Source organism: Epinephelus moara, chromosome 4 (assembly GCF_006386435.1).
Source record: "Epinephelus moara isolate mb chromosome 4, YSFRI_EMoa_1.0, whole genome shotgun sequence".
Lineage (NCBI taxonomy): Eukaryota > Metazoa > Chordata > Actinopteri > Perciformes > Serranidae > Epinephelus > Epinephelus moara.
This window is the reverse complement of record NC_065509.1, coordinates 2,121,788-2,133,708: the sequence shown is the minus strand read 5'-3', so window position 1 is coordinate 2,133,708 and position 11,921 is coordinate 2,121,788. Positions and strand designations below refer to the sequence as shown.

The 11,921-nt window shown below is 42.9% G+C and overlaps 1 protein-coding gene across 1 annotated transcript; it reads left to right on the top strand.

Annotated features, from left to right (window-relative positions):
* The first annotated feature begins 2,967 nt into the window (after window positions 1–2,967).
* Window positions 2,968–11,552, top strand: slitrk2 (SLIT and NTRK-like family, member 2). Its single transcript, XM_050042973.1, has one exon. The coding sequence runs from the start codon at window positions 3,760–3,762 to the stop codon at window positions 6,439–6,441; it is 2,682 nt and encodes an 893-aa protein (XP_049898930.1). The 5' UTR covers window positions 2,968–3,759; the 3' UTR covers window positions 6,442–11,552.
* Window positions 11,553–11,921: the final 369 nt, after the last annotated feature.

The window sequence follows — 11,921 nt, the reverse complement described above, 5'->3', positions numbered from 1 at the left end:
GTTCCAGGCCCAGCCGGAAAGAGGTGTGGGCTGCTCCGCAGTTCCCGAGTAAGAGAGAGTTGTCTGAAGGGAGCAGACCTTGTACAAATGCCTGTGACATCAGAGTCACATGTCACTGTAAAGGTCCTGTCCAATCAAGTTTTGGGACTTGAGTCTCACTGAGGTGTGAGGTGAGACCTCCTGGGGAGACGGGTGTCACATAGCTCTCTTTGTTTGAAGACAAAGAGCATGCAGAGGAAAAAGCCTTCAAATGTTCTGTCTTACCAAATGATCTCTGTGGTCCTGTGAATCCCAACATATATATGTATACATATGTCTTTATATATATATATATATATATATATATACATATATATATATGCTGTCCAAAGAACAGCTATGATACTGCGCAAAACCCTCAAACTCCCCGGCAGTGGCCGTGAAAAATGTTCCTCTTTTCCTATGATGATAACGAGACGATGATGAGCTAAAAATAGATCTTGATAATTAAAACTAACAAGAAATCTATATTTCATTTTCATTGGCGAGACAAGATGTGAAGAAAGTGTTCATGGTGGACTATCGGACACTGAAAACTGAGAACGGCTGTGCTTGCAGTTATCTTCAAATGCCACATGAGCACACTCACACCGGAGCAGCATCAGCTGTTGGTGTGAATTGTGAGTTGTAACTCAGAAGTAAATAATCAGCAGTGTGTATCTGACTGTGGATAGTGGAGCTGCTGCATGGATTTGTGGAGTTTGTTAGTTGCAGCGGTGGCTGTTAGCAGTTAGCTCCGCTTGTCAGCTGCTGAACGGAAGTGTAGCAAGTAGCTGCCGGCTGCCAAACTTCACAGTTGATCTCCACAGGACCTTACTAAGATCTGGACTGTCTTGAGAAGGTTTATGGGTTGATGCTGTTTGACAGGCAGGTAGAAGGCACAGTTATCTGTGAGTGTAGCTGTGCTGTAAGTAGTTTTCTCTGATGGAGATGAAAGTTTAGTTTTAATCACCAACTCTGTGAGAGAACACAAGCTTAAACTTCCAGACTAACATGTTGCAGATTAAGAAAGAAGTCAGGCTTTAATTAAGTTGTTTTTCTGCTTCTTAACAGTGAGATGGATAAGTCAGTTTACAATTAACCTGGGTACAAATCCTAGTTGTCTCAGATTAGGTGTCAAAGTTTTGAGAGCATAAATAGAGATGTTGAGTTTTTCAAATGATGATCAGTAAGTATGTGCCCAAAAATCATCCTTTAAACCTTTCAAAATCTGCTGAAGAAATGAAAGTTTGTAAGTGTTCAGAAATTATTTGTAGTTTTACTGTGGTTCTAATTGCTGATACATGAATTAGCCTGACTGGATTTCAATAAGGAGAGACAGAAGAATGAAGTAAAGATAATATTTAATACAAAATATGAGTGTACAGATTAACAGATGATTTGTGCTGATGAAGATTTAACAGAAGTCTTTGGCACTCAGACACCAGAAGGAGATATATTGTGATCAAGGGTCATCTGAGGGGCAGCAGAATAAGTCCAGGTGTTGGTGGTGGTGGCTGCTGATTCTGAGGCTGCTGAGGCAGATAAGGCTGATGAATCTGTAAAAACTAGGTGGTGATGGGGAAGTTGGGCATGCACAACTGCAGCAAGAGGAAACAACTGATGACTTAGTTGAAAGACCCAGAGATGACACCCAGAGATAGTGAGTGAGCATGCCAGCAAGGAGAGAATGGCAGGGTGAGAAAGAAAATTTACAGCCTAAGCATGAATATTTTTGTCTGCCTGACTGAACTTTCACTAGAGCTTTATTACACACACACACACACACACACACACACACACACACACACATATATATATATATATATTATGTGTGTGTGTGTGTGTGTGTGGGGGGGGGGGGGGGCAGCTCTAGAAATGTAATTTTCCTCTCATAATAATACATGAATAAATTTCAAAATGAAAAATGAATACACACATGAATTTATGAAGTGGCAAAACAAAGGTGTGTGAATAAGGGTGAAAGATAAAGACTGAAGACAAGAAGACAGAAGAAATTATGTGAGACAGAGACAGACAGCGAGAGAGAGAGAGAGAGAGAGAGAGAGAGAGAGAGAGTCTAAACAGAGGCCTTTCCTGCCTCCTAGTGGCATCATGGGTAAAAACATCGAAACCAAAGAACTCCTGATGAACTGACAGCAATCTGATTGATGTGGCTCTGTGTCTGCAGTATTACATTTGCATTATAGTATATCAATTTTAGATATATAGATTATATCACATCAGTTTGCTGTTTAAGCAGATGCTTATCAAGAGGCTTTCATGCCAATGAGTTCCCGCTAGGCATCCACATTTACTTATAATGAAGTTATGCACTGTATATTAGATCATTGCATTCCTGCACTGGAGCTCAATGCAAACGGTCGAAGTGAACATTTCGTAAAATGTGAAGAATCTGAGTAACAATATAACTGCTTCTTCTTCTTCTAGAAGATATGTTCTCCCATAGTAACAACAGATAGAAAGATGCTGTAATAACAGCAACAATATCCATTTTGTTGTGAACAAAACAATGCTGTTAACACAAGTGAAATTCAGAGAATTTTAGGGACAAATGTAATCCAACACTGTGTTTAACAACAAACTGGATTAGATATGAGGATTTGTTCAAATTTATAATTTTGCAGGATAGTGGTCTCTTACTCCCAAGACCGTGTGTGTGTGTGTGTGTGTGTGTGTGTGTGTGTGTGTGTGTGTGTGTGTGTTCATGTTGACTGTGTCTGTGACGTAACTGCCCCTGGTTTCCTCTCTCCCTCTCTCCCTCTCTCCCTCTCTCAGTCACATACACACACACACACACACACACACACACACACACACGCACGCACGCACGCAAGCACGCACGCACACAAACGCACGCGCGCACACAAACGCAGTCAGGCAGCAGCAGCAGCAGACGCTCAGTGCTGCTCTCAGTGTGCGGAGCGGAGCGGGGGAGGAGGACCGACGGCACAGTCGTTATGCCTCAGCTCCGGGAATATATATCTCCCCTCTGTCTCTCTCTCTGTCAAGCGCGCTGTTTTTTTTTTTCTCTTCTCACTTTTACCTGTCTCCTTTCTTTTGGAGAAGGCGGTAAGGAAGGCCAGCCGTGCGTCATGGTGCGTCTTTGCGCATTATTTATGGATCTTTAAAAAAAAGTGATTTATTTTGCCTGGACTAAAATGAAGCGCTTTTCCTGTGTGAAGGAGAAGAGAGGCGGCGTTTCGCTGTCCGTGTCTCTCCCTGAATATTTGGCTGCAGCTGCTGGTGATCTGCGTGAAGACACTGAATAAATCGGGGCTCTCAATAAGGTAAAAAGGGTTGCAGTAAGCGGCTTTTTCTCCCTCCGATTCTGCTCTGTCTCTGACAATGTGCCAAGTCCATCCACCGCATAGGATCCCGTTGATTTGCGACGGTTTTGCTTTTTGTCTTTTTCAGGATTGATTTTTTTGGGAGACGGATTTTGGATTTTTTGTTTTTAATTTAAAGTGAAGGTCAATGGAGAAATTTGATAATCTCCTTTTAACATACTAATAACGGTTAGTGCGCCTGTTTTCTGCGTGCCTGTATATTTGTGTGTGTGTGAGCGTTTGTATGTGTGAGAGCGCCTCTACCTCCTTTTTCCATCACCCTGCTCTGAGAACTCACCCCCTGATTTTTTTTTTTTAATCTCCATCCAAGGCTTACGCTGCAAATTTAAATGCTGGATCTATATTTCAGCGACCATTTTTGGCTGTAAAAATGCTGAGCGGCGTCCTCTTGCTGAGCGTCCTCACGGTCACCAGCCTGTCACCGTCCGAAACGGAGAGCCGCAAAACTTCAGCCTCCAAAGAGATCTGCAAGAGCCGCTGCAGCTGTGAGGAGCGGGAGAACATCCTCAACATCAACTGTGAGAATAAAGGATTTACCACCGTCACTCAGTTCCAGGCGCCCCCAAATAAAATCTCACAGCTTTTTCTAAATGGGAACTTCCTGTCACGGCTCAGCGCCAATGAATTCGTCAATTATGGCAATGTCACCTCACTGCATCTGGGGAATAACGGCTTGCAGGAGATCCGAACAGGCGCCTTTAATGGGCTGCGCTTCCTGAAGCGGCTCCACTTGAACAACAACAACCTGGAGGTGATCAAAGAGGACACCTTTGCAGGGCTGGAGAGTTTGGAGTATTTACAGGCAGACTATAATTACATCAGCGCCATAGAGCCGGGTGCTTTCAGTAAGCTGAATAAGCTAAAAGTGTTGATCCTAAATGACAACCTGCTGTTGTCTTTGCCTCCTAACATTTTCCGCTTTGTGCTCCTCACCCACTTGGATTTACGTGGCAACCGGCTCAAGATGCTGCCGTTTGCTGGGGTTTTAGAGCACATAGGCGGCATCATGGAGATCCAGCTGGAGGAAAACCCATGGAATTGCACTTGTGATCTGATTCCCCTCAAATCCTGGTTGGACACTATTTCTGTCTTTGTGGGGGACATAGTGTGTGAGACACCATTCAGGCTGCATGGTAAAGACATCACCCAGCTCATAAAGCAGGATCTGTGCCCGCGCAGGAATGCTGGGGACCGTGTTCAACCCCCCTCTGACTCTCACTTTCAAGGGGCCCTGCCCCCGACCTACCACCCTGGCATGATAACCCCCACCCGTTCCCCAAAAGCTTCCCGCCCGCCCAAAATGCGCAGGCCTACCCCTCGCATCACAAAGGACAAACAAGTCTTTGGGCCTATAATGGTTTACCAGACGCGCTCCCCCGTGCCCATGCTATGTCCCAGCGTGTGCGTGTGCACATCACAAAACCCTGACAGTGGATTGAACATAAATTGCCAAGAGCGGAAGTTGCATAACATCAGTGAGTTGAACCCTAAGCCCTCTTACCCAAAGAAACTTCACCTGACTGGTAACTACTTACAAGTGATTTACAGGACTGATCTCACTGAGTACAGCTCGCTGGAGCTGCTTCATTTAGGAAATAACAGGATTGCAGTGATTCAGGAAGGAGCATTTGAAAATCTAACAAACCTCAGACGGCTCTATCTGAATGGGAATTACATTGAATCACTTTCTCAGTCCCTCTTTGCTGGCCTGCAGTCACTCCAGTATCTGTATTTGGAATATAACATAATCAAAGACATTTTACCACAAACGTTTAACTCACTGCATAACCTTCAGCTGCTTTTTCTCAACAACAACCTGTTAAGATCCCTCCCTGACAATGTTTTCGGTGGTACCATGCTAACGAGACTCAACTTAAGGAATAATCATTTCTCCTACCTTCCGGTTCGTGGGGTGCTGGACCAGCTGTCAGCATTTATCCAGATTGACCTTCAGGAGAACCCCTGGGACTGCACCTGTGACATTGTGGCACTCAAAAATTGGATGGAGCTGTCCAGTACCAGCGTAGTGGTTAACGAAATCACTTGTGATTCACCCTCTAAACACGCGGGTCGCCTGCTGCGCTCGCTTCGCAATGAGGCCATCTGCCCTGAGCCCAGTGAGGTGCCCCCGCCACAACATGCACCCCCTACAAAAGCCCCCACGTTAATAAGCCCTGGCACTGTGGTCACCACTCCTTCCTCTTCTTCCTCTTCTTCTTCCTCTTCTTTTTTTAGCTCCATCAGCCCCACTGAATCCCGAATCCACACTCCTGAGTTACACCCTGAGGTCCCACTTTCAGTTCTGATTCTTGGGCTCCTTGTTGTTTTCATCCTCTCAGTCTGCTTTGGTGCAGGCCTCTTTGTTTTTGTTCTGAAGCGGCGCAAAGGGGTGGAACACGTCCCCACAGGCGCCAACAACCTAGATCTCAACTCTTTTCAAGTGCAATATGGCTCCTACACTCCTGAACTGACCCAAGACAAAACCTCAGAAAGCCACGTTTACAATTACATCCCCCCACCTGTGGGCTCCATGTGCCAAAACCCTATTTACATGCAGAAGGATGGTGAACAGGTGGCATATTACCGCAACCTGAAGGAGCTCAGCTTTGGGCCCCTGGACGCAAAGAAGGATGTCCTCACACGCAGCCCAGGGGCTTACACCATCAGCACAATGGATTTTATGGATAAATCTCCAACATCATGCGGTTTGACCACGCCAGATCCTCCTGAGATGTTGTATCAAAACTTGGGGGAGAGGCCCCACAAGGAGCTTCCCACAGCTGCAGGTGCCCCCCCTTTCCATTACAATTTTTGCACTTTACCTAAGAGACCTTGCATCGTGCCCCCCTATGAGGCTGCTACAGCCCGGCGGCATATCACCAATCAGGACAGGTTAAACAAAACTGTGCTTTACGGGACCCCCAGGAAATACTACGGGGCCGAACATCCCTCCAAAAACAATGAGCACCCGCTTCTGCTCCCTGGGAAGCTAAAAACAGAACCAGACTACCTGGAGGTTCTGGAGAAACAGACTGCGATGAGCCAACTGTAAGATAGTGACAATGCCCCCCCCTCCCCTTAGGTTCTGTGCAGCATTCATAATAATCACGCAGTTATTGTCATAATAGCCCTCTCTATATATCTATCTTATCTATATGTGTTCAATCCTTCATGATTGACTGGAAATGAATCCTTTGATGATCTTTTTTCTCTCTTCCTTTTCTTCTCTTTCTTTTTTGTCAAGATGTATAAACGGAGTATAAGAAGTATATTATTATGCAGTTCTATTTCTTTTTCTCCTGGGAGGTATAAATTATTACTTTTTTTTTTGTTGAAAATGAAATTCCAAAAGACTTTGATGGCAGGTATACAATGGGCAGGACTGCGTACAAAAACAGCTTTGTGCTTTTCATAAAACTGTATTTTATTTTCCCTTTGGAAAACAGAAAAAAAGTATGAAATAATTATTCTTTGTAGAAGAGGAAATGCTACAGATTGACATTCCTGTACATACTTAGCATACACAGATAAATGGTGAGTGTTAAAAGAGAACCTTTTCAAAATCCAACAAGTGGCAAAATCTTACTATAGTTACTCCAGAAAGTGCCTTTGCACTCAACTATTTTATCAACAATGCTCTCTGCAAATGTTCCTTATTTTGAAAGTGCTGTATTTTAAAGAAACCTTTATGTAAAATAGAAGACTTATTTGTCTGTTTAAAAAGGAAAAAAAAAGAAAAAAATAATTTGATTCTGGGTGTGAAGTGATATATGAGCTCTTGATGGGGAGAATTATGTTATTTTGCTTTGAATATGAAGTGTCTTTGGAGATGTACAACTTATAGAGAATATTGTATGCTATAGGGGAGCAATACAGCGCGGTGAAATTGCGCCATTAAACTTTCACTGAAGCACTTTGTCAACATCCTGAGCTTGAGGTAAATTTTCTTAAGAATGTGCTTGATTTTTCTTTTTCTTTTTTTGGGTGCTGCGGTGTGCTGTGTTCTGCTCTTGAGTGTGTGTGTGTGTGTGTGTGTGTGTGTGTGTGCGTATGTGTGATGGGAGCCAGAGAAAATGAAAATAGAATCACCTGCCTGCAGCTCCTCCTCTCTTCCTCTCTCTGCAGTCCTCTAATGATTGACCAGGTGGATTTTTTGGGCTCCGTCTAAGTTGAGTGATAGCCATTGCTTCCTTCTTCCTTTCCTGACACAGCATTTACGTTTTTCTCCAAGTGCCCTCTGCTCCCTCTGAAGTCTCCGCTCCATCCATCTGATGGTGTACAGACAACACTAACATTTGACAGAGACGGTCAATATTTTCTCCTGCAGAGACAAGGATATGTCAAGACATCACAGGGTGCTTTGAAGTGATTGTGTTGTGCTGAAGATTTTTGATTGGAAAATTGAGATTTTATTTTGACAACTAGCTGCTTCTTGGGAATTGTAATCTTACAGGCGAGAGGAATTGTCATTAGTGCAGCAATTAACAGTAGTGAGTTGCCCCTTGTGGATAAGCAGTAAAAGGAAATGTGCTGGTGGTGAAAATGGAGGCTGATCTGCAGTGTGGAGTTCTGTCTCTGCTGCCATTTCTCATTAGATGCAGCATTCCTTGGCATCATGCCGCTCAAAATGACTCCAGTTATGTAGATATAAAAAAAAAATTGGCATTTTTTTTAATAGTGGCTGCTTCTCTTGCTTACAGGGGAGAAGAATTGCAATTATTGTAGCAATTGACAGTGGTGGATTGTTGATAAGCAGTGAAAGGAAATCTGCAGCATAAGGAGCATTAACTCTGCTAGAAACCATCTTAGGATACACAGCCCCTGTACGCAACCTGCCATTCAGAAATAATGCTTGTGCATAAGTGTGTGTATTATCATCCCCAGTGCATTCATTGGCCTGTCCTCCTCTTTTACTCAGCTGTGTGACATAGATGAACTGTGTTACCCGCTCTAATGCTAATTCTGTTTTCTATCCTTCAACTCCAGTTGACATTGGCTCTTTGTATCCTCTGTGAATGACCTCCCAGCGGCCAAATTCTTCTCCCCACCCCCCCACCCCCCCTTTTTTCTCCTTTTGTATACCCGGAGCCCTCCTCCACCTCCTCCTCTGTCTTTTGTCCTCGTGTTTTTCCCCCTGCTGGATCTCTTCTGGCTATTGTTTAGCTGTCCAAGGTGCTGAAATGTTGTCGGCAACAAGGCCCCGCTCCAATCTGTCGGCTGGGACTTGAGAGACCTGTGAGATGAGCAAGTTTCCACTTTTTTGTGATTAAAAAGTCTTGGTCTTTGTGTTGGTTGCTAGATTTAAAAAAAAGACTGGGCTGCAGGGCACTGAGGGAGTCCCTTCATATTGCATGTAAGCTGGTTGTATTTGCTGGTTGTAATTTTTGTGTTGGTAACTACATGGGTTGATTGCACTGAAAGAACATAGCACATTGGAAACAGTACCTTAAAGGAAAAGTTTGGTATTTATCAACCTGGACCCTATGTTGTAATGTTTTTGAGTTTAAGTGAAAACAGCAACAACAGTTTTTTAAATTAGTCCATTATTGAAGAGACTGCTGCAGCCGCAGCTGCGAAACAGGCTGCAATGTAATTCCTACGAGCAACTGTGCACCGTACATTTTCCTCTATTAAAAGTGTTTGGTTGTGTCACTGACAGGCTCAGATTGTTATTAGAGGAGTCTGACAACCTTATGGATAGCACTCTATGAAGAAAAGAATCATTTTCTTTACCTTTTGCTGATCTGGTGTGTTTGTTTCTGTGTGTAAAGCCCTGTTCAGACCAAAGACTGGGGACGAGATGAGTTGAAACAGGCAGCTACTTGCAATGTGCTGTTCTGCAACATTTTAAAAACCTGGCGGTTCACACCAATGCAACTAGACGAGACAGTGTATCATATCTATGTAACAACTCTGTACTTTTGTTCTGATTTCCAGCTTCTCAGGCTTTTGTGGCTGAATATAATTTCTAGCTTTTTAAAATATGAATGAAGATAGTGCTAGTGAGAGACTGGCTACAGTTCCAATTGTTATAATGATGAAACAGCGAAAAAAAAACAATCAGACACAAAACGAGCATCAGAATGTATTCGTAATCAATATGCCACAAATCAGTCAGTGAGAATGCATAGCACATACAGCGAGCAGTGGCTGCGACCCATCATCCAACACTAGCACACTGTGGAGACGGAAACACCTTTTCTCTTCATTTCTTTCCAACAAACATCGACCTTCACCTGAGAGAGCTGTGTTTGTGTCCCATAAGATTCTAAAGCCAAACCCTATTCTTTTTTCCTAAACGTGACCACGTGCTTTTGTTACCTAAACCTAACCACGTGCGTTTGTTGTTGAAGGAAAAAAAATGTCAATTTGCAGTGTTGTACCGACGTAGTGTGTTTATTTTGAAAGAGACTGTATGCAAATGTGGAATTTCCTGTGAAAATGAAATCTTGAAAGAAGAGAACTTGACATGGTGTCCCAGAACGTAAACAAATAACACACCCAGGGTACCTTGCACGTTGTTGGTGGACATGGAAAGCCCATGACCAAAACATCAATATGTGACGAGGTCAAAGTGAGAATGTGTTGCTCCAACACAACAAATTCTTCCTCCTCTCTCCAACTCTTAGAAAGATTTCACCGTTGTTTTTCTTGCAACAAGTCACCTTTGGCAAGATTTTAGAGGGAGACACAGTAACAAACAGACCAGGAGAGTGTATGGAAAAATGTTTGATTTCTCCATAGGGTCTTTTCTCTGTAGGATCTTTTCTTTGAATGAACGTAAATTGTGCAGGAAAGTGCACAATTGCCCCTAGGGATTATATTGCAGCCTGTCTTGTGTCTCTCTGCATCTTTCTGAATACTGAAGCAATTTCAAATATTGTTGTTTTCATTAGTCACTTTGACACAAAATCATACAAAATAGAGTCCAGGTTTAAAAATATTGCAGTTTCCCTTTAACTCAGGATCCATTTGCTGGCTTTTTCTAGAGCTTTCAACCACCTCTCACAGTCTCAAAGACCTTTGTTACCTGTGAAAATGTTCTTCTGAAGATCGCTAAATGCAGTTTAAAGCTCTCAAGATATATTTGCAGGGATGTGGGCTTGCCAGTGATGCAAACTGAGTCACCTTTTCAGAGAATTTGCTTTGTTGCTGTTCCATGTAAGCCAAGTCTTGCTGTTTATGAGACTTGCAGTAAACTATTTGCTTATATGGTGTTGACCTTTTTTTTGGAGTATACGTCATCATTTCACTCAGTTGAACACATGCTGTTGTGTGTGCACAACTCCAGCAGAACACATTCTCATCATCACATATCACTGCTTTGTCATTGGACTAGCATCTATGTATAATGTACTAGATATCTTCCTGCATCTGCTGTTGGCTTTCCAGCATGCCCCAACCAGCACCAGGATACAGTCAAAATAAACTTACAGCGTTGGTAAAACACCTCATATTTATGTTCATTTCCTTGTGCAACAAAAGAACATGGTTAGGTTTAGGCAAGAAAAGCGAGTGGTTACAATTAGAAAAATACATCATGGTTTGGCTCTACATTCATATGGGAACTGAACAGCGCACCCCTGGGCGAAAGTCCACGGTTTGTCAGTTTTGGTGTTGTTTTAGTGCCGTTGTGTGACACCAAAATCACTGACAATATGATGGTATTTGACAACTTCAGAATGAGAACAGGCTGATGTGACAGATAAGGGCTGAACCAGAAAGTCAGTCTATTATATTTACCTGATGTTAACACTGGACAGTTTTGGTAAGAGCGTCATTGTTTGCTGTAGCTCTCTCCTTCAAATAACATTGGTTAAACTTGTTAACAACTGATACAACGTTGCTGCATTCCCAGCATTGTCAGCAATGCTAATATTAGTGACATGAATTATGGCTAAAACAGGAAATATGGTTTATCTTGAAATCCTTGATAATGAAGGCATTCCGCCGTCATCACATCTGCTGTCCCAGACTCCATAGAGGTACATCCACATTTATCCATCTAGTAAGAAATGGGGCATTGACATCAAAGAATCCCCACACAATTCTTCCATGATAAATTGTTTCAATAAACTAGTATTATCAGGCAGAAACCACAGTTTCTCTCAGTAAGCAGAGTTTATGGATAATATTGTTTGCAGCAAGAATTGTGCAGCAGAGCGAAGAAGCTGCAGTTCTGAACACCTGAAAAAAAAACAAAAAAAAAAACACATTCTCCTTTAATATTGTTTTGCTGTTACTGCTGCATGAAATACCTCATTTACTGCAAATGCTGATATTTTCTCTACCTCTTCCTCTTTTTCTCTTTTTTCCCTTTATGCATTTACTTGTGGCCCCTTAGTGCCATAACTTTTTTTATCGAGTATCAAGTTGCTTTCATCCGTGGTTTCTGGTGCAAAGGCACACAGCGAGCAGGGGAGATGCTGCAGTAAGCAAAGCTGTGAATGCTGTCATGTGGGCTTCCTTTTTAACAAGCTTCGCCATTTCAGCTGCTGTGTGAATGGGAGAAAGAGAGAGAGAGAGAGAGAG